Source organism: Zootoca vivipara, chromosome 3, assembly GCF_963506605.1.
Source record: "Zootoca vivipara chromosome 3, rZooViv1.1, whole genome shotgun sequence".
NCBI lineage: Eukaryota > Metazoa > Chordata > Lepidosauria > Squamata > Lacertidae > Zootoca > Zootoca vivipara.
Genome location: NC_083278.1, coordinates 8,483,308 through 8,501,808, shown reverse-complemented (window position 1 = coordinate 8,501,808; position 18,501 = coordinate 8,483,308). Strand labels below are relative to the sequence as shown.

General features: G+C 42.9%; 1 protein-coding gene across 3 annotated transcripts; it reads left to right on the top strand.

Annotated features, from left to right (window-relative positions):
• The first annotated feature begins 1,562 nt into the window (after nt 1-1,562).
• On the top strand, nt 1,563-11,171 carry TMEM272 (transmembrane protein 272). 3 transcript variants are annotated; one of them, XM_060272377.1, is made up of 5 exons: nt 1,563-3,328; nt 4,903-8,648; nt 9,267-9,326; nt 10,120-10,202; nt 10,756-11,171. In XM_060272377.1, the coding sequence occupies exons 2-5, from the start codon at nt 8,591-8,593 to the stop codon at nt 11,119-11,121; spliced, it is 567 nt and encodes a 188-aa protein (XP_060128360.1). In that variant the 5' UTR covers nt 1,563-3,328; nt 4,903-8,590; the 3' UTR covers nt 11,122-11,171. The 3 variants fall into 3 exon arrangements, with proteins under 3 accessions (XP_060128360.1, XP_034966134.2, XP_034966136.2); XM_035110243.2 differs by having other exon boundaries at nt 1,563-7,922; nt 8,567-8,648; XM_035110245.2 differs by having other exon boundaries at nt 1,563-8,648.
• Nucleotides 11,172-18,501: the final 7,330 nt, after the last annotated feature.

Below are 18,501 nucleotides of genomic sequence, written 5' to 3'. Positions count from 1 at the left end.
CACACTTCCCCCCTGCTGCTCATATTTTATAAGTCAAAATAGGAAACACCTCCCAACACTTCTCTCGTCAATACAATTGCTTTGATTTCTAGGGCGTGGTAAGCATTGTACCCAGCGGCGGAGGAAGCCGCTTGGGCACCTGAGGCGGTGTACAAAGGTGTGGGGCACCCCATAGGGGCGGGGTGCACAGCGGGGTCTCTGAGGAGTCTGCCTGCCTCCTCCTACTCAGCTGCCCTACAGCTGGGGGGGGGGAGGCAGCAAGCAGACCGTTTGGGCAGCGTGGAGCCTGCACTCACCCAATCCACCGCGTCTCTCCCAGGAGAGATGTGTGGCTCAGGTGCGCTGCAGGCCCCGCAGTGAGTGCCTCCTGGCGTTTTGTCACCCTCCCTTAGTGGTGACACCTGGGGCGGACCACACCCACCACACACCCCTTTCTCTGCCCCTGCTTGTACCTTGTAATGGGCTCTCAGATTTGCTTTCACAAGGTGATGCTTTCAGTTTCTGTTTTCTCATGTTGAACACATCCCAACTGATCCGCCTTCCTAACTATGTCCCACTTCTCTGTGCAGCTTTGTATCTTGCTGGAAACCTTTCAGACCTTCTCTTTGCAGGTTACCACTTAAACTGAGTCAGAGGTGGAAACAATTCTGGGCAGTTTATTCTAGAGATTTATATGGGAATGCAGAGAAAAACAGTGTGAAGAAAATTCTCTAAACTTTGAAAGTGTTTTTTTCCGGATTTTGACCAATGTTAGACTAAGTATCTTCTGTGAGAAAGGGGATGATTCTTGGAATTGTATGGTTGTTATCAGAACCGATTCCACTGAACCTTTCCTCCAGCTTACCGGAAGAAAAAAATTGTTCCATCTCAACACAGGTGAGTTGATGTTCTTGTCTTTTCTAGGAGAGCATTGCCAAATGGATGGATGATTGATGATTGAAAAAGCCCACATTTGAGCATTGTTTTCTAAAGCAATTTGTTGATGATTGACAGAATTCAGGGCTGGCTAAATTGCACCTAGATTTGTTAAACATTTTATTGTCGTGTGGTTTTAAAATAAAATAAAATAAATGTTTCCATTAAGCCAGTACTGTGGCTAGAATTGTGAAATTACACTGACCAATTTACAGCCCTACAAAATTCTGTCAGTACCTACCAATTGTTTGAAAAAAGAAAGTAACATTAATATAATAGGTGTACCTAAGTGGTCCTACACTGCACTTATCTCCACGCACATCATCCACAGATACCCAAATCAAAATTTGATTGTAGTGTTCAAGCCCTTCTCAAGGCCACAATTTCAAGCTGTGTGGTCAATGCCGCTCAGAATGTTCCTTTTCGCTCGCTGTAACATGAGCTTCCAGGACCTCAGAAGAGGGAGTGCCCTCATCACAATGTGAAATACTGCAGCCCCCCCCCCCGATAGTGGCCCTGCCTTCTCTTGATGTCCTCCTATCTGGTGTGTTCCCTACACCATTGGACTGGAGAGGCAGTTGGTTCTCCAGAAGCCATGAGGAAGGCACCTGTGAGGGTTTGGACTCTTAATTCAATAGACTCTGCTGCTGCTGCTTCTGTTTGTCAGGTTCAGTGGTCCTCTGGACCAGTCAGATGCCAATCTAGGAAGGGTTTGGCTTCTTGTTTTTGTGCATAGACCATGAAAAAAATATGGTTTTGCACAAGTACTGATTGGTGTGGTACTGCTTGATAAGAGGCTGTGGGTGCCAAATCATGCAATGCTGAAACACTGATGGGGATCATGGTGCGAACTCAGCATGCAACCCTTGACAAACTTGGGCAGATGCAACCTGCCTCCTGGGGGCATCCATACTAGAAGCCTGTGCATCCCTCTTGCTGGGGTGGGATTCTGGTTCCTGGCACAAATTGTTCCTTCCGAATAAGTGTGTGCTATTTTAAGCTCTCCGCAATGCAGCTGGGATTTTGAAAAGAGAGAGAGAGAGGCTTTTTGATGGAAACCGGCTTATTAAATACCTACTGTCATACCGTTATAACAGAGAACAGAGACAACTTAATTATAGTGATTATACAATGATACATCTTGTTTGGTGGGAGAGGATGCCAGCAGCCTGCCTCTACCTTCTCTCTCCTCCACCTGTCTTTTGTATAGTAGTAAAATTATGGGGGTGGAAGGAGAAGACTTGCACAACTGAGTGCGCAATTACATGACATCAAGACTGACAGTGTCCCTAGGCCTTTGCTTCAAGGCTGTTATAAAATCAGAGCACGAAGGAACTTGAAAGGTCATCAGTCTGCACCAATCAGCTGTTGCAGTCAGGGCTGCAGGATACTGGCATTGGAGAGGATATCCTGCACAGTGCTGCATTTGACAAACAATTTCCTCCAGGTTGTGTCTTTATTTAAAATATTAGCATACCCTCCCAACATTTCTCCAATGAAAATAGGGACGTCCTATGCAACTGTTGTTGTTGTTGTTGTTGTTCTTGTTCTTGTTCTTGTTCTTGTTCTTGTTCTTGTTGTTCTTGTTATCCCACTCATCTAACTGGGTTGCCCCAGCCACTCTGGGCGGATTCCAACATATACAAAAACATTAAAAATTAAAAAAGCCTTCCATATACAAGGCTGTCTTCAGAAGTCTTCTAAAGGTTTTATAGCTACTTACCTCCTTGGCTTGGGAGTCGCATAACACCATACCCGCCAACATCTCTCTGAGGAAAATAGGGACGTCCTAAGGAAAAGGTGCTTTTGAAATATGGTGCTGAAGGAGACTCTTGAGAGTCCCATGGACTGCAAGAAGATCAAACCTATCCATCCTGAAGGAAATCAGCCCTGAGTGCTCACTGGAAGGACAGATCGTGAAGCTGAGGCTCCAGTACTTTGGCCACCTCTTAAGAAGAGAAGACTCCCTGGAAAAGACCCTGATGTTGGGAAAGATGGAGGGCACAAGGAGAAGAGGACGACAGAGGATGACATGGTTGGACAGTGTTCTCAAAGCCACCAACATGAGTCTGACCAAACTGCGGGAGGCAGTGGAAGACAAGAGTGCCGGGCATGCTCTGGTCCATGGAAGAGTCGGACACGACTTAACGACTAAACAACAAAAACAAAAGGGAAAGTGGGACATTCTGGGATCAAATCAGGAACTGGAATGGCTTCTGTAAATCCGGGGCTGTCCCTGGAAAATAAGGACACTTAGAGATCCGCAAGACACGCTTGAAGGGTGTAGTTTTGAAGAGGCCTTTCGTAATTCCTGAGGAAGCGTGTTCCACAACTGCTGGGCTGACCAGTGAGAAGGCCCTATCCTTACTCAAGGGCCATGGGAAGGCAAAACAGCTAGCTCGCCCTGTTAAAGGTAAACGTACCCCTGATCATTAGGTCCAGTTGCGGACGACTCTGGGGTTGCGGCGCTCATCTCGCTTTACCAGCTGAGGGAGCCGGCGTTTGTCTGCAGACAGCTTCCAGGTCATGTGGCCAGCATTACTAAGCCGCTTCTGGTGAACCAGAGCAGCACACAGAAACGCCATGTACCTTCCCGCCAGAGCGGTACCTATTTATCTACTTGCACTTGACGTGCTTTCGAATTGCTAGGTTGGCAGGAGCTGGGACTGAACAATGGGAGCTCACCCCGTCACAGGGATTCGAACTGCCAACCTTCCAATCGGCAAGCCCTAGGCTGTGTGGTTTATCCACAGCGCCACCTGTGTCTCTTGCCCTGTTATCATGCCCTGTTAGCATAATTCATAGACAGTCAGGATATTGGTATTTATAATGTGAGTACACAAATGATTTGAAGAACCTGAACAGCACCATAACCAGAGGAACGAGATCAAATATGGTATTGGGCTCAACTCAACCCCACCTTCCTTCTCGTCTCAAACAATGGCAGTCTCTAAAGTTGGCAGTAGTGTGTGTGTGTGTGTGTGTGTGTGTGTGTGTGTAATTCAGAAGTTACCTTCCATAACATTGACAATACAATGTTATGCTTTTGCAGGAGAATTCTGCAAAAGCTGAAAATATAACTGGAGCAAGCTTTGAATGTGCAGGAACAGTCCTCATAATGACAGTGGTTGCTGCTCTGGCCTAGGCTTTTATATGAAAATCCATTTATTCTTTCTTAAAACCATTCCATGTATACATGGTTATTTGTAAGCCATGGTGTGTCTAAATTGTTATTGATTTGGCATGTTGGTTGATTGGAGTAATAAGGGGGAAATCAGACCTTTAACTCCTCTTTTTGAGCATTGACATTGACATTATCAGCATTAGTCACCAAGGTTGGGTGCTTGTTCATGCTTCTCTCATCTGGGTGGAGGGTGTCACAGGAGGGTAGAATGGGAAAATCAGGAGTTCAAAGCCTAACCCCTGCCCGAATGCTTGGCCATTGGCTCAACAATCCAGTCATTCAAACCCCAATGTGCTCCATGGAAGAGAGTGAGTGCCATGTGAAGCCTAGATGTATCATGAAGAAATAGCTGCAGATCACACATGGCAACGATCATGCTATAGATGAGAGAAACACAGGTTTGTTTGCCTGTGTGATGAAATCCCCTTGCCCCAATGATCTGGTAGTTTAACACAAGGGTCTAGATTTATCCTGTGAACATTACCATACCTTTAAAGTACATTCAAAGCACAGTCCCCCCCCCCAACAATTTTGTTTGATTGTCGTTTGTTTAAGGCTTGCTTAACTCTGTGAGTGGTAAACTGCAGTGTTCAGGCTTATTTTTTGGGGGGGGGAATGTGGTTTAAAGGTATCTTGTGTACGCAGCCTTTGTCTAAAAGATCCTGACCTCCTTAGACCCACCTTTCACCTTAAAATCCCAGGGTGGGAAGAGGGGCTGGCTGTTAAACCACTCTGAAAATTGCAGTGAAACAACCCAGAGGACCTACTTGCTTTATGACTACCTGCTTTCATAAAAATTCCAGGACTCCTTTACTGTCCTCTGGTGGCAAGTTGAATGTGTGCAGTTGCTTGGCTGTGGAGTGAACCGAACGTGGGAGTGCAGGGAATAAAAGATAAGAGCTTTCATCACAAACAGCAGGAACAGAGATGCCTCTGCTGAAGCAGAAACTTGCAAACAGCCAGTGACCCCCAACGGGAGGGCTCCAGAACGAAGGAATGAAACACCTCAGCTGCTTCAAAGACCTGGATGCAAAGATAAGCTTTATCCAGTGTGTCACTTAACACCACACACTTTTTCTTGAGGAATATTGGCTCCAGTTTTTTCTTTCCAGATCTCTGCTTGGAATAGTAAGGTGAGTAGGGAATGGCGCTGGGAAGCATTTGCACCTAACAGTAATAAGTGGGGTTGCCAGCAACTTTAGGAACAGTGTGGCATGAGCTGTTGGAGGAAAAATGTGAGTGTATGGCTACTGTTGTCAGTCTTGAATGATGAAAAAGGGGGAAATAGGTTGATGGAATAATCCTGGATATCTTGAGGATCAGATTTGTTGGTGTAAAAGATATGCAAGCTTTTGAGTTGCACAAATCTCTTCATCAGGTGGAATGGAACTGCTCATTTTCTGCCAGCAAGGCTTTAAAATGCTCACCCATCACTGATTTTGCCCCTTGCAAGTTGGGCCAATTGCACCATCTTCACAAGCTCTACCAGGGTTTACTTTCCCCTGGTAAAATCAGTTCAGTTGGCATTGTTCATTATGTCATTCATACAGCAACTAAGGTCTGTAACAGCTAGAAGCAGAGCCTACATTTTTATCTGGTCCTGGAAAGGTTGCAAAACTTCCTTTCTCAGCAGGCACTGGGCTGATCCAGCTTTGGTGGCTAATTCTGTAAGGTGATTCCTTGCTTTGTGCTGTACAGTGGTACTTTGGTTCTCAAACTTAATCCGTTCTGGAGTCCATTAGACTCCCAAAACCATTCAAAAAACAAGGTGTAGCTTCTGATAAGCTGCAGGAGCTTCCTGCAGTCAAGTGGAAGCCGCGTTGGACATTCGGCTTACAAAAACATTTGCAAACTGGAACACTTACTTCCAGGTTTGCGCCATTCGGGAGCCAATTTGTTCGGAAGCCAAGCCATTCGAGAACCAAGGTATCACTGTATTCTTGTTTGGCTTCATCAAAGGTGGCCAGCATGGTGTCACTGGACTACAACTCCCATCATCCCTCACATTGACCATGCTGGCTGGAGCTAATGGAAGTTGGGAGTCTAAGGACATCTAGCGGATATCACATAGACTACCCCTGGTTTTAGATTTATTTTATGGACTGCAGAGCTGAAGTGGGTGCACTCTGGGCCTCACCACCTGCTAAAAGGAAAAGGATCACTGGGACATTGCACCCTGTGGCTCATAAGAAGAACAGCATAGCAAGGAGAACACCAGCCTAGCCCAACACATCAGCCAGAGAAGGTCCAGCAGCCGGGAGTTTGCTTCCCTGCTAAAAAGACTCTACTCCAGGTTGTGCTGCTTGTTCAGAAGGAGGGGAACTCACTCTTTAATCTGGCCCCATCCTGTAGCGGGCGAGGGGCTGCTGGGATAGCTCAGTTGATAAGAGCATGAGGCTCTTAACCTCAGGGTTTTGGGTTTGAGCCCCCACGTTGGGCAAAAATTCAGGGGGTTGGACTACACAGCCTTCATGGTCCCTGCCAATTCTACACTTCTGTAATCAACCATCCCAAACCTGGCATCCTCCAGATGCTTTGGTGTGTGTGCATCATGTATGTATGTTATTGTTGCTTTAAGCCAGGGGTAGGCAACCTAAGGCCCAGGGGCCAGATGCAGCCCAATCGCCTTCTCAATCTGGTCTGCGGACGGTCCGGGAATCAGTGTGTTTTTACATGAGTAGAATGTGTGCTTTTATTTAAAATGCATCTCTGGGTTATTTGTGGGGCATAGGAATTTGTTCATATTTCCCCCCCAAAAAAACCCCACATGGTCTGAGGGACGGTGGACCAGCCCACGACTGGAAAAGGTTGCTGACCCCTGCTTTAAGCTGAAATGATTGAGAAAGACAGGTGCAAAACTTCAAAATGGGTAAGTAAACAATAAAAACAATGTATATTTGTTGAGAGTATTTATTTGCCAAAATGAATAATCTAACCATCCTTACTTTAGGCTAGGAAGGTAAATATTGCCCCCTTACACACACACACACACACACACACACACACACACACACACACTAATGCTATTTAAAATTGTGGAACAGCTGCAATGGCCTGAGCTTCTGTGAAGAGTGGCCAGCATCATAGGCCACCCACAAGGCCCACTCCAGAGCAAGGTTCTGCTGCCCAACCTGCAGAGTGCTCTCCTTGCTGCAGCTTGTGTGCTGTTTGTGTGGTTCCCATAAGCATCTGACCAGAAGCAACCTGGGGAACAGGATGATGGACTAGGTACAGTAGGACTCTTCCGATGTTCTTGCTTTGTCACTCCTCTGCCTCCCTGGCTCCCCATATCTGCTGCCTGAGGTGGCTGCCTCACACTGCCAAATGGTAGGACCGGCCCTGCTGTAGTGTCAAGAGTAAATCATAGCGGATTAGGTGGACAAATAGCCTGATCTTGTATAAGGCAGCATCCTGTATTCCATGAAGGTATGCCTTGGGATCCAGCTGTTGAAACAAGCACACACTCCTCCATCAGCTTGGAACAAGCTAATGGATGTTTGTTGCCTTGTGTGACAGATCTATAAATAGTGTGCATTTTATAATCTCTCTCTAGATTTTTTTCCCCCTTTTGCAGTGGAGCTGCTGTTAAGATGCTACATCTGTTCCGAAACTTCTTGGGGAAGAATGTGAATTGACAAGGGAAGAAAGTACTGTATCTTTCACCTGCAAATTCTCTGGGCATGACTTGTCTATGTCATCATGACTACATACATTTCAGAATAGTTTTGCCTTAAAAGTGGAAACATCTAGACAGCGGTGCGATTCTGCCTCTGCTACTTTTCATCCCCTGCTCTTTTTCTAAGCATTTGGACGACGCAACAGTGTAAGTTTAGCAACTGTTTTCGTGTTTTCTGCTTCAGTTTTGCATGAGTTTTCTGATGTAAATTGCCTGAGGTTTCAAACACAATACAGTACATTAAAGCATCAAAACTCATGCCCTAAGCCCCGTGCCTAGAAATACCCTTAGACATGGGTAGGCAAACTAAGGCCAGGGGCCAGATGCAGCCCAATTGCCTTCTCAATCCGGTCCGTGGACGGTCCGGGAATCAGCGTGTTTTTTACATTAGTAGAATGTGTGCTTTTATTTAAAATGCATCTCTGGGTTATTTGTGGGGCATAGGAATTCGTTCATTCCCCCCCTCCAAATATAGTCCGGCCCCCCACAAGATTTGAGGGACAGTGGGCCGGCCCCTTGCTGAAAAAGTTTGCTGACCCCTGCCCTTAGACTTCCTCTTGAGCTCAGTTTTCTTTTGTTTTGCAATGAGCTTCCGGCCCCTAGGTGGCTGAATGTCTCTGACTTGCGAAAGGATGAAGGCTTCTCCCAAAGGCTCGTGGAAGCCCTCTAACCAAAGAAAGAAAACAAAAAAAGTGGCCTTTATAGTGAGACACTTCCTAGTTGATTTTTGCAATTTGTGGGTGTGATTGTTTTAAGTTAAAATCAAACACATGGTTTCTTGTTTTCCCAAGGACTGCAGAAGACTGTAAATCGCAATGGTTGCAGGCTTTGAGAAAGCATGCCACAGATGTATCTCCAAAATTGCCAGCAATGGTAGGTTGCCTGCGAAAGGGAGATTTTGGCAAGAGATCTGCAGCACTACAGTGATTCAACAAAGGACTCTTCCAGTACCTGTCACAACTCAGTTTGCATCACTGTCTGATATCAATGGATGAATCCATCCATTTCGGTTCTCAAAGTTTCCCATTGTTCCAGTTTTAAATTCAATTCTCCACATGGTTGCAGTAATTTCCATTAAAAATAATCCTTATGAAACTGTCAGCATTTTAGTGCAAATTTCTAAAATGCATTTCCTTGTATGCAATTTTCCCAAATAAACACATTTTTTGCAAAACAATTTCCCCAAATGTAATGTATTTTTGTATGTTATATTTCCTAATATATGCATTTTTAGGCACACTTTACCCCAGTATATGTGTTTTTTACACATTGCTATTGCTATTTAGAGTGGTGAGAATTTTGTGAATGGCTGTTTCAGTTCCTATATTGTTTTCGAAAGTATGAATTAGATAGGTTTGCCTTTAAATGAGAAGAGAATCTAATTGCTCCTTCATTCCTACTGTCTACCTAAATGTGTATATGAGTGACAAAAATGGAGGGCATTTGGAGGATGTTTTATATAACTATAACTCGTCATTTATTTCCTTACAGCTTGCTTCATTTTTGGACTCCTTGCTTTCCTAGCATTACCACTGTCTATGGCTTTTACAGGTAAGTACACTGCCAAAATAAAAAAAATACTTTAGCAACCAGAAGATAATGAGTTAAATGATATGGATAAAATCCAACATTGTGCAAGCAGGATTTTGCTTTCCACCTTCCAGAGGAGGTTTGGGGGTCTTGTTGGGGTGGGGGTGGGGAGGAAGGGGGGAGTTCTGTTGCATGAAGAGAAGTCTGATTTCCTTGGGCAAAAATACTATTGGATTCCAGCTTCATGTAGGAAATTAGCAGGTTTTTCTTTGTTTCCCTATGTCAGGAGAGCCATCACCTCCTAAATTACTTGCATGTCAGATAGTTGTTGAAATTGCAGAAATCTGCTGGAAGGAGACTGGTAATCCTAACTTTGGCAGGAATGATAATGATATTATGATAATGATTATTTTTTAGTCACTTAATCTTGCCCAAAATGTCTTACAACCAACCAACCAGACAATAAACTCCAGATAGATTAAAACCTAGGGGAAAAGACATACATTATAAACATCCCACCCACTTCTAAAAGGCCACAGATATCCAAAGGCCATAGGCCTGGTTATAGAGAGAAGTTTTTGCCTGATGCTTAAAGATATGTAGTGAATGCACCAGGGGAAGAGCATTCTTCAAACGGGGAGCCACAGCAGAAAAGGCCCGTTCTCGTGTTGCCACCCTCTGGAACTCTCCTGTTATGTTACATGTTATGCAAAATGTCAGGGCTGTAGCACCACTGCAGTTGTGAATCAGTGCACCTGCCTTTTGCTTCTGCACATGAGACTTGATCGAAATAATTTACTTTGTTGTTCCTCAGGAATGAAGTTTTTAGAAGACTGTCCAGTCCAGCCGCTAATCCCCCTATATCTGCTTGTGGGTGGTGTGGTTGGCAGTTTGAAGGTATTGCTGTTCACTGAACAATATTTTCCTCTGAGGAGATTTGTGATGAAGTTTGTATGGAATTATCTTCACTCATAGAAGATACAAAACAACAACAACACATGGTTATATCTTAATGAATTAACTTCAAGGAAATAAGGATTTGACTCAGGAGACTTCTAGATTGAGAAAGGATCACACATGGTGTAGCCTTCTAAAAATGTTTCTATTTAAACTATTTTATTCAGTACAACTAGTTATGTGTGTGAATCTTTTAATGTCAGTTTCCAATCAGTTTCTCATTTTTTTCTCACTCTTGTTCAGCTTTCCACATTTCCACATCAGTCTGTGATTTTTTTTAAAGTCCACATGAAAATCCATCAGCATTTTGATGCAAATTTCTTTGCACTACTTTGTATGCAATTTTGCCTAACATTTATTGTAAACCACTTGTTTCTACGAAGCAGCATGTTGTTAAATGAAAACAAATGTTTGAAACCAAGGAGCCAAATCTGGAATTTAATGACCCCACCAGGTCTTCTCCCTCTTTTTAAAACCTTTGTGCAATGTCTAGGTTGGTCTTCTGCTCTTTGACTCCACCCGGATGAGGCAGCTGCTTGCCAAATCGGTTATGATTGACGATGACGACGACGACGACGAGTATCCCTGGAGACAGAACGCTCACAAATATTACATACACCTCACCCTCAGCCTCTTCCTCTTCCTCTGGTTCATCCTGGGGAACTACTGGGTGTTTTCCATCTACCTGCCTAATTTCATCCCACCTTTCCATCACCCTCAAGATTACTGTGATAAATTCCTGTACATTTTTGCAGTTGGGGTGCTTGTCGCGAGCCACACAGTTCTGGCTTTGCTGATCTTCTGCAGCTGCTGTGTTTATTGCTGCTCCAGGCAACGATATGCTACAGAGGAGGACTGAAAAGGGTGGGAAAGCCATAGAAAATGAGCCATGGAAATATTAGAAAAGCAATAGGGAATAGAAAGAGGCCATTCTGGTATTTGTTGGTCGTGCTCACCCTCCCTGCACACATAGTGCATATGACTAGCAAACTCCATGGTTTTACACGGTTACTTTTTTCTCTCCTGTGGAAATATATGTGGATGATAGACAAAGTCTGTCTATTTGAAAGGTAGTAAAAAGGATCTTTTTTTTGCTCTGGCACATGCCAAGGAATGCACCAACTTCCCAGTGCATGCCCTGGAAGTAAGACGCTTGCACTGCCACAACACGCCTTTTTCAATGCTTTCTTGAACGTATTTACTGATTTCAGTGGTAGAAATGATGGAACTTGGGGCAGAGGTAAGAATGTGCGTTGGGTACACAAGTAAATTACTATTCTCCCCCACCCTCATAGAAAATGCAGGTATGATGTAGTTAAATTGGGACAGGAAGTCTGAAAGCTGCTCCAGATTGTCTGACTGTTGAGTATTCATGTTGATTTGCTTGCAGAGAGGTTAAATTTTGTTTGGTCTTTATGGTTTGTTCTTATTTGTTTGTGGAGAGGATATACGACAATGAGCATTTGCTTGCACATAGCTTATACAGCTTTCCATTAATGATTTATATCACACTTTTTAGAGCATTTCCACATCGTTTTCTTTTTTTCAAGTGGGTTTGTAGCAGCAGAACACTGCACAAACCTGCATTTTGGCTATGTGATTGAATCCCAGTTCTTTTGTTTCAAAGAAAGTGGCAGCTTACATTTTCTTTGGTTTGTACAAAAAAATTTTTGTAGGACTACAATAATGAACAATTTTTGATCACCTACTCAAAGGTCCCTGGTTTCATCTCTAAACCACTGCAAGAGGCGTGAATTTACATATTACATGTACATAGTACATTACATTTGCTTTGATATTGCATTGTTTGTACTTTCAGAATTTCAGCTTGTTTCCTAGAATGATGCATGTTGTGTACAGGTATATCTTCTTTGTGGATTGATGTGATGAAACAGCTACTTCTTCATGACAGCTGTAATGTGGCAATAAGGCAGCAGCATGGAGATTGCTTTGTTCCAGACCCTGTGCATCCAAATTTATGGTACCCGAAAATGGTATGAAATGTGTTCTATTTGTTACTTTTCCTCCATGTAACATCACTAAGCAGTCATCTGTACAGGATTTTTTTAAAAAAATACAAACAGATAGTTTTTAAAACCTAAATACTTACAGATCTTTATCTCTTTTTTTTGCCTTCACAACAATCTATGAAGTAGAACATGATACACATAATTGTGGTAACCATGACCCCTGCTCAGTGTTGACAAAGACCAAACAGCAAGCTTAAAAGCAGAGGTGTGTTATAGCGCTACATGTGTTAATTAAGACCTTTTGACAATGGACCATGCATTAGCGTGCACTCCACAATTATTTAAATGGTTATAGGGAAATAAAAGTTCTGGATATGGATGCTGCATCTGAGGCAGCCAGCCACTTGAGCGTCTGCCTTAGCTAGATATTGATACCAGGAACAATAGAATGCAAAAGAAGAAGAGAATTAAACAATTTGTAATTTGGGAGACCATTATAAATAATTGAGGAATAGTCTTAAAAATGCTTTTTAGAAGTTGTACATTATTCAGTTGCCTCCCCATTTGTGTAATACAATCATTCCTATTTTGAAACAAGAAGAAAATAATTTAAGCCCTCCCATTCCATTTATAGTTCTATTTCTTCAAAATATATAGAATATGTGGAAGGAAATGTTTTGAAGTAGAGATGGATTAAGTTCTTTTCAAATTCCATATTTCTTAGACATACCCCTGCTTTAATTTTGTGATTATACATTTGTGTGTGTGTGTTTTAAATTTAATGAGTTATATTGCAATTTATTTACAATACGTACATATGAACTGCTTTGTGTTTCAGAATGCAATGGCTTTGTATAATAAAGTGATTCTTGTGAATTTTCATAAAGTATTATTTTCATACTGAGAAGTTTCCTACTGTAAAGCTTGTGGCATATGCATACACAAGCGTAAACATACTTTAAAAATAATTTTTAAGTCTCTTGTTTCCCCCCCAAAGTGGGGTTATTTATTTTGATGCTCTAGCTTCAGCAACAGCCAAGTATGGGAAAAATGGCAAAATAAAACCACTTTCACAGGGAAATGCTGTAGCCTGGACACCAGGTGAAAGCTATGCTAAATGGTCCACCAGTGCAGCAGGGAGAAATACAACATGTTACAGGTGGGCTCTGGCTCAGAGACCAAATTTGACCCACCCAAAGTGGCCATTTCACTGCTTTCCACCATGCAGAGTATTTTGCAAGCCTTGCATTGGGCTTCAAAGTCCCAACAATTATATTTACTTGCTTCAGTGCACGGCTAGAGGCAGTTGCATGCACATCAACTAAAGCAACATGGAGCTTGAATAATAATAATAATAATAATAATAATAATAATAATAATAATAAATAATTTATTTATACCCCACCCATCTGGCTGGGTTTCCCTAGCCACTCTGAGCGGCTCCCAACAGAATATTGAAAACATGATAAAACATCAAAACACAGTAAGACACGGTGGAAGCAAATCCCAGAAAGGTGCTTTGTGTCTAATTCCCTCTAACATCCCATCCCTGAGCACCAGGGAGTGACCCTGTAAGCATGCGAGGCCTATTCGCCATCCCACCACCTTTGGAAAGAACTGGGGCCAAAATATCACCTGGACAGGCTTTTCATTTTTAATATAAAGTCATATTTATTATCAATATTTTTGTACTACTAAAAATATGGAAACCCTAAGAAGTTTATACAAAAATGCTAAAATCAAAGTTTTAGATAGCTGCATCACAATGCTACAAAATAGGATTGCTTTTCCAAAACTCCAGACTACATCTACTAGAACCACCAAGTTGGCTGCTTAAAAAAAGTGTCAACAAACAGATCTTAGCCTTACAACCAAAATGCAAGCCAAGAATATTCCTCTTGTGAAGATCCCAAAAAATCCAAGAATCTCCAAATCCTAAGAACTATAACACAATCTGTTAAACAGGCAGCAAGAAAAATGTTTTTTCCCCTCTTGAGCCTGATTTTACAGTACTCTGCAAGACTGGAGTGATCTTATCAGCAGCGCCAGTGAGGACAGGCTCATGTGAGGGAGAGACAATCAACTTATGAGTGAGGGTTTCCTCGATTAAACACTGATGTCTACATTTGTCCCACTTGAATTGTACCCGTAGTCCCGTATATCTTGTTTCCTTAGAGATGCTGGGTGTATGGATCACTCTTTCTTCAGCTTTTTGGTGTCTCAAAGGAAGATTGGAAATAGGCATTTTCCCCATTGGCAAAGAGTCTGAACATTTAAATTCCAGAAAGAGCTGCTGGAAGAGTGGAAATTTCTATAGATTGCCATTCTTCCCAGTCGGGCACCTGCACCAGTACCAGACAGCATTGATAGACAGGCAACGGATAACAGCTGGCCAGGGCAAGTCGCTAACAATGGCACCTGATCATGTGGAAAGAGACCTCATGCAGCAGGTAAGCAAGAGGCTGAGATGTTGTAGATTGTAGGCATCTGCTGAGGAAGGACCTCCATGGTTACTCTTTGACCTCAAGATCTTCAATCAGTGTCATTTGAATTGAAGAGAAGAGAAGGCTAACTGCTTCGTACCACTTCGGAAATGGTTTGGCGAAAGGTGTTATGTATATCTATCCTACCCTTCTCCAATGAGCTCAGCGTGGTAAATGTTTTTTTTTTCTTTCCCGTTTTCTCTGCCCAACAAGAAGTATGCTTGTTTCTGGGCTTGCTCTCTTTTACTGACACTGACAGCAGCCTGTCCGCTGGTAGAAATACAGCTGGAGTGGGGGGGTTCAGAAGGAAGAGGTCCCCCGAGCATCCATGGTTGCCAAATATATTTTTATATTACTGAAGCTCAAAATAGACCTCAGACAGTTGTAGAGATACCTTTCCCAAGTAACCTAAGGTTATGACTATGGAAGCAACACCTGCATGCTGAAGAGTTCTGTACTTAGTGGGCAAAGTTATATTTTGAATCCCCCAGAGGGGGAGGGACAGGGGGAGGTCTCTGGGAGAGGTGAGAACTTGTTCCTTCTCCCCAGGCGGGACAAAACCTTCCCAAGTCTCGAAAGCCTAGAAAAGAAAGAAAAAAATATGAGAAATGGGGCTCACAGGTAGTACTCTCCTGATCTACCTCACTAGATTGGTTTGGGGCCTTTCACTGCTCAAAGCTCAAGATGATTGCACTCTTCTGGGTACAACATAATGTGTATCTTGTGAAGAGAGTGCCTGAATATTGTAGCCAGGGTGGCACCCTCTGGATATTAACAGACATCTTGTCATCTCATTGAAAGATGTGAGTTTGCTTGGAGAAAGGGTGTTTTAAGGGGAGTAATCAAATACCTGAAGGTCTGCTGTGCAGAATATAGAGCAGACTTGTCTGTTATTGCAGAAGGTGGGACTTAAACCAACTGTTGCTTGGTTGGCTATTGGCCAAACCTCCTAAGAGTTTCATAGTGAAAGAGCGGTGGGTTCTCCTTTGCAGCGGGTATTTAATCGGAGGGTAGGTGGCTCTCTGTCAGGGATCCCCAAGATGCTTCCTGCATTACAGATCCTGCACTGAACATAGACTAGATCAGTGTTTCTCAACCAGTGTGCCTCCAGATGTTTGGGGACTACAACTCCCATCATCCCTAGCTAGCAAGACCAGTGGTCAGGAATGATGGTGTTGTAAGCCAAAAAATGGCTTATCTTCTGAGTTAGCCAATAAAACTCAGAGACAAGAGGAGTTAGGAGTCCATTTTGTTTATTGCAAAGCAATAAGGTTCCAGTCGAATCTTTTCGGAATACTGGAACCCCGCCCAAAGGTCGGGCAGGAATTTATAACATTTCAGACAAAGGATTTTGATTTAACCAATCACATAAAGCATTACATCATTTAATATTTTAATATTCATCATCATCTCATTTCATATTTAATACGTATGTCATTACCTAATCTAATACGCATGCGCAATAAGCATTGCTAACTAGGCCAAGGATTGCTAGCTAGGCCTCTGATTCTCAATAAGATGTTACATTGTGAGATAGTATGCGTGTTGGGAACCTGTGTTACGTGTACTATATAACAATTTGTGTTCTAGTTTATGAATTGCTTCTTTGTGATTTGCGTATTAGCTGACCTTCTATCCCAGTAGGGACGGCTTCTTGCTGAATCATCAGTTTCTTTAAAGCAACAGGTTACCATAATTCACTATTATAAGCATATTCCAGGATTTATAGGGAATTACATTATTAACTTAATTGGGGCCCTTTGGGCCCCTGCTACAATGGGAGTTGTAGTCCCAAAACATCTGGAGGCACACTGGTTGAGAAACACTGGACTAGATGATTTCTAATGTCCCTTCCAACATGGTGACCTCTTCAGCTACCGGTACTGCCCAAAGTCCCACTCTTCACAGTTTCAGAATAATGGCCGCACGACCAAGAAGATAATGCAATATATTACCCTCTCCAGAGGCCTATGGCGAGTTATCAAGTGACTCTTCTGCCACTAGGCCAAAAGCCCATTTGCAAGCTGTTCTATCTTATGTGTTTTCCTTTTCCTAAAGCTTAAGCAGAATCCAGTCACTTCCCTATTATAAATCAGCAGGTGGAGTCATGAAGATGCCCAGGACTGGCTGAAGCATGTAACTTATTCTTGATTTTTAAAAAATATATATAACAGCCTTGTTTGGGGAGCACAGGCCTAAGATCTCAGCAGATCATTATAAGCACAAGAGTGCAGAAGCTGTGAAGAAATCCTACTTACATTTTTCTTCCACTTGGTTTGAAAGACAGAGAGAAACCAGCTCAACAAGAGCCTCTCACTAGGCCAAGGACCAACTGACACAAGAGGCAGTTAGGGGAGGAGTCACCATGACAACGCCTGGGTCACAATGAATTCTGCAACCTAGCATGCTTGGGTTGCCGAGCAACCTAGGGAGGACCCCAGGCACTTATTTCTGGCTCTGCTGAATTTATGTACAGTACAGGGCTTTTAATTCATGCTCAGCTTTTTAATGTATTATGTGCCTTTTCCTCTATAGTTGCTCCTGCACCTAGTTATCTGTTCTGCTTATCTACCTGCCACAAAAGGCCTATGGTTCTAGGGTGGATTACAACTATCTAACAAAAATAAATCAGCATTAAGACCAGCTAAAACAAATTGCAGTCCCAGGAATAGGGTGAGTTTCCCCTGCCTGTCTTGTCTTGGCTTGTAATCGCACACCTGTTATGGCTGAACTGCATTCATTGGGTAAGGTAAGGTTGCCTTCCCTTCTTTTATCCATTAGGCAACTTTTATTTCCCACTCCGATTTTTATTATTTTGCAAAACAAATGTGAGTCATTTTTATTTCTCCCCAACCCCCTTCTCTCTAATCATTTTCTTTCTTCAACTCCAAACTCAGTCTCCTACACAAATTTATCCGCACAACAACCCTGTGAGGTAAGTTGGGCTGAGAAATCAGGAATGGCCCTGGTCCAAGGTCACCCAGTGAACTCCATGCGCAAGTATGGATTTTATCCATTGTCTCCCAGGTCTTAGTCCACTTAATACTATTCTGCCTTACAGTATTTCACATTCTCGAAAAGAAGAAGTTGAGGAGGAGCAGGGAGGGAAGTGAGGAATACTGTTTCCCCCATGAAATTCACTGGGGCTTACTTCTGAGCAGCAGTGTAGTCATTGTGGCATAAAACCCGCTACTGTCCATATATGTAGTTGTGTCATCATAAACTTGTTAGTTTATATAGACTTAATGCAGTGCTGCTAACCACACTCAGGAGTGCAGCCCATGAAATCTATTCCGGCAAAATGCAATCCCTACACATACTTGTCTACTGAGAATAAAGCCTCGACGGATTAAACGGTTAAATATATAGGGTTGCAGATTAAGTTCTGTGTCTTATAGGGATGCACTGCTGGACCTAGAATTTAAGAGAGGGCATTTTTCTGGACCTGTCGAAGCAATAGAAGCGGTTGAGGGAGCTGCATGCTAATAGTCTTTAAAGTTCCACAAGCAAATGGTCTTCTTTCAGTGCAGCGTGTAGATAGAAAAACAACATTTATAACTGTGGAAAGGATATACAGCAGGCATCCCCAAACTTCGGCCCTCCAGATGTTTTGGACTACAATTCCCATCATCCCTGACCACTGGTCCTGTTAGCTAGGGATCATGGGAGTTGTAGGCCAAAACATCTGGAGGGCCACAGTTTGGGGATGCCTGATATACAGTAATTCATTACAGCGATTTATGTGACTTTTCTGTTTACTTCTTAAATTCTACCTCTGACAGTGCA

Excerpts from the sequence above, each read along its gene's own strand:
- TMEM272 (XM_060272377.1), top strand. The coding sequence starts at position 8,591 with ATGGTTGCAGGCTTTGAGAAAGCATGCCACAGATGTATCTCCAAAATT. Across the intron at positions 8,649-9,266 it reads CTCCAAAATTGCCAGCAATG|CTTGCTTCATTTTTGGACTC; the intron begins GTAGGTTGCCTG and ends ATTTCCTTACAG. Across the intron at positions 10,203-10,755 it reads GTGTGGTTGGCAGTTTGAAG|GTTGGTCTTCTGCTCTTTGA; the intron begins GTATTGCTGTTC and ends TGCAATGTCTAG.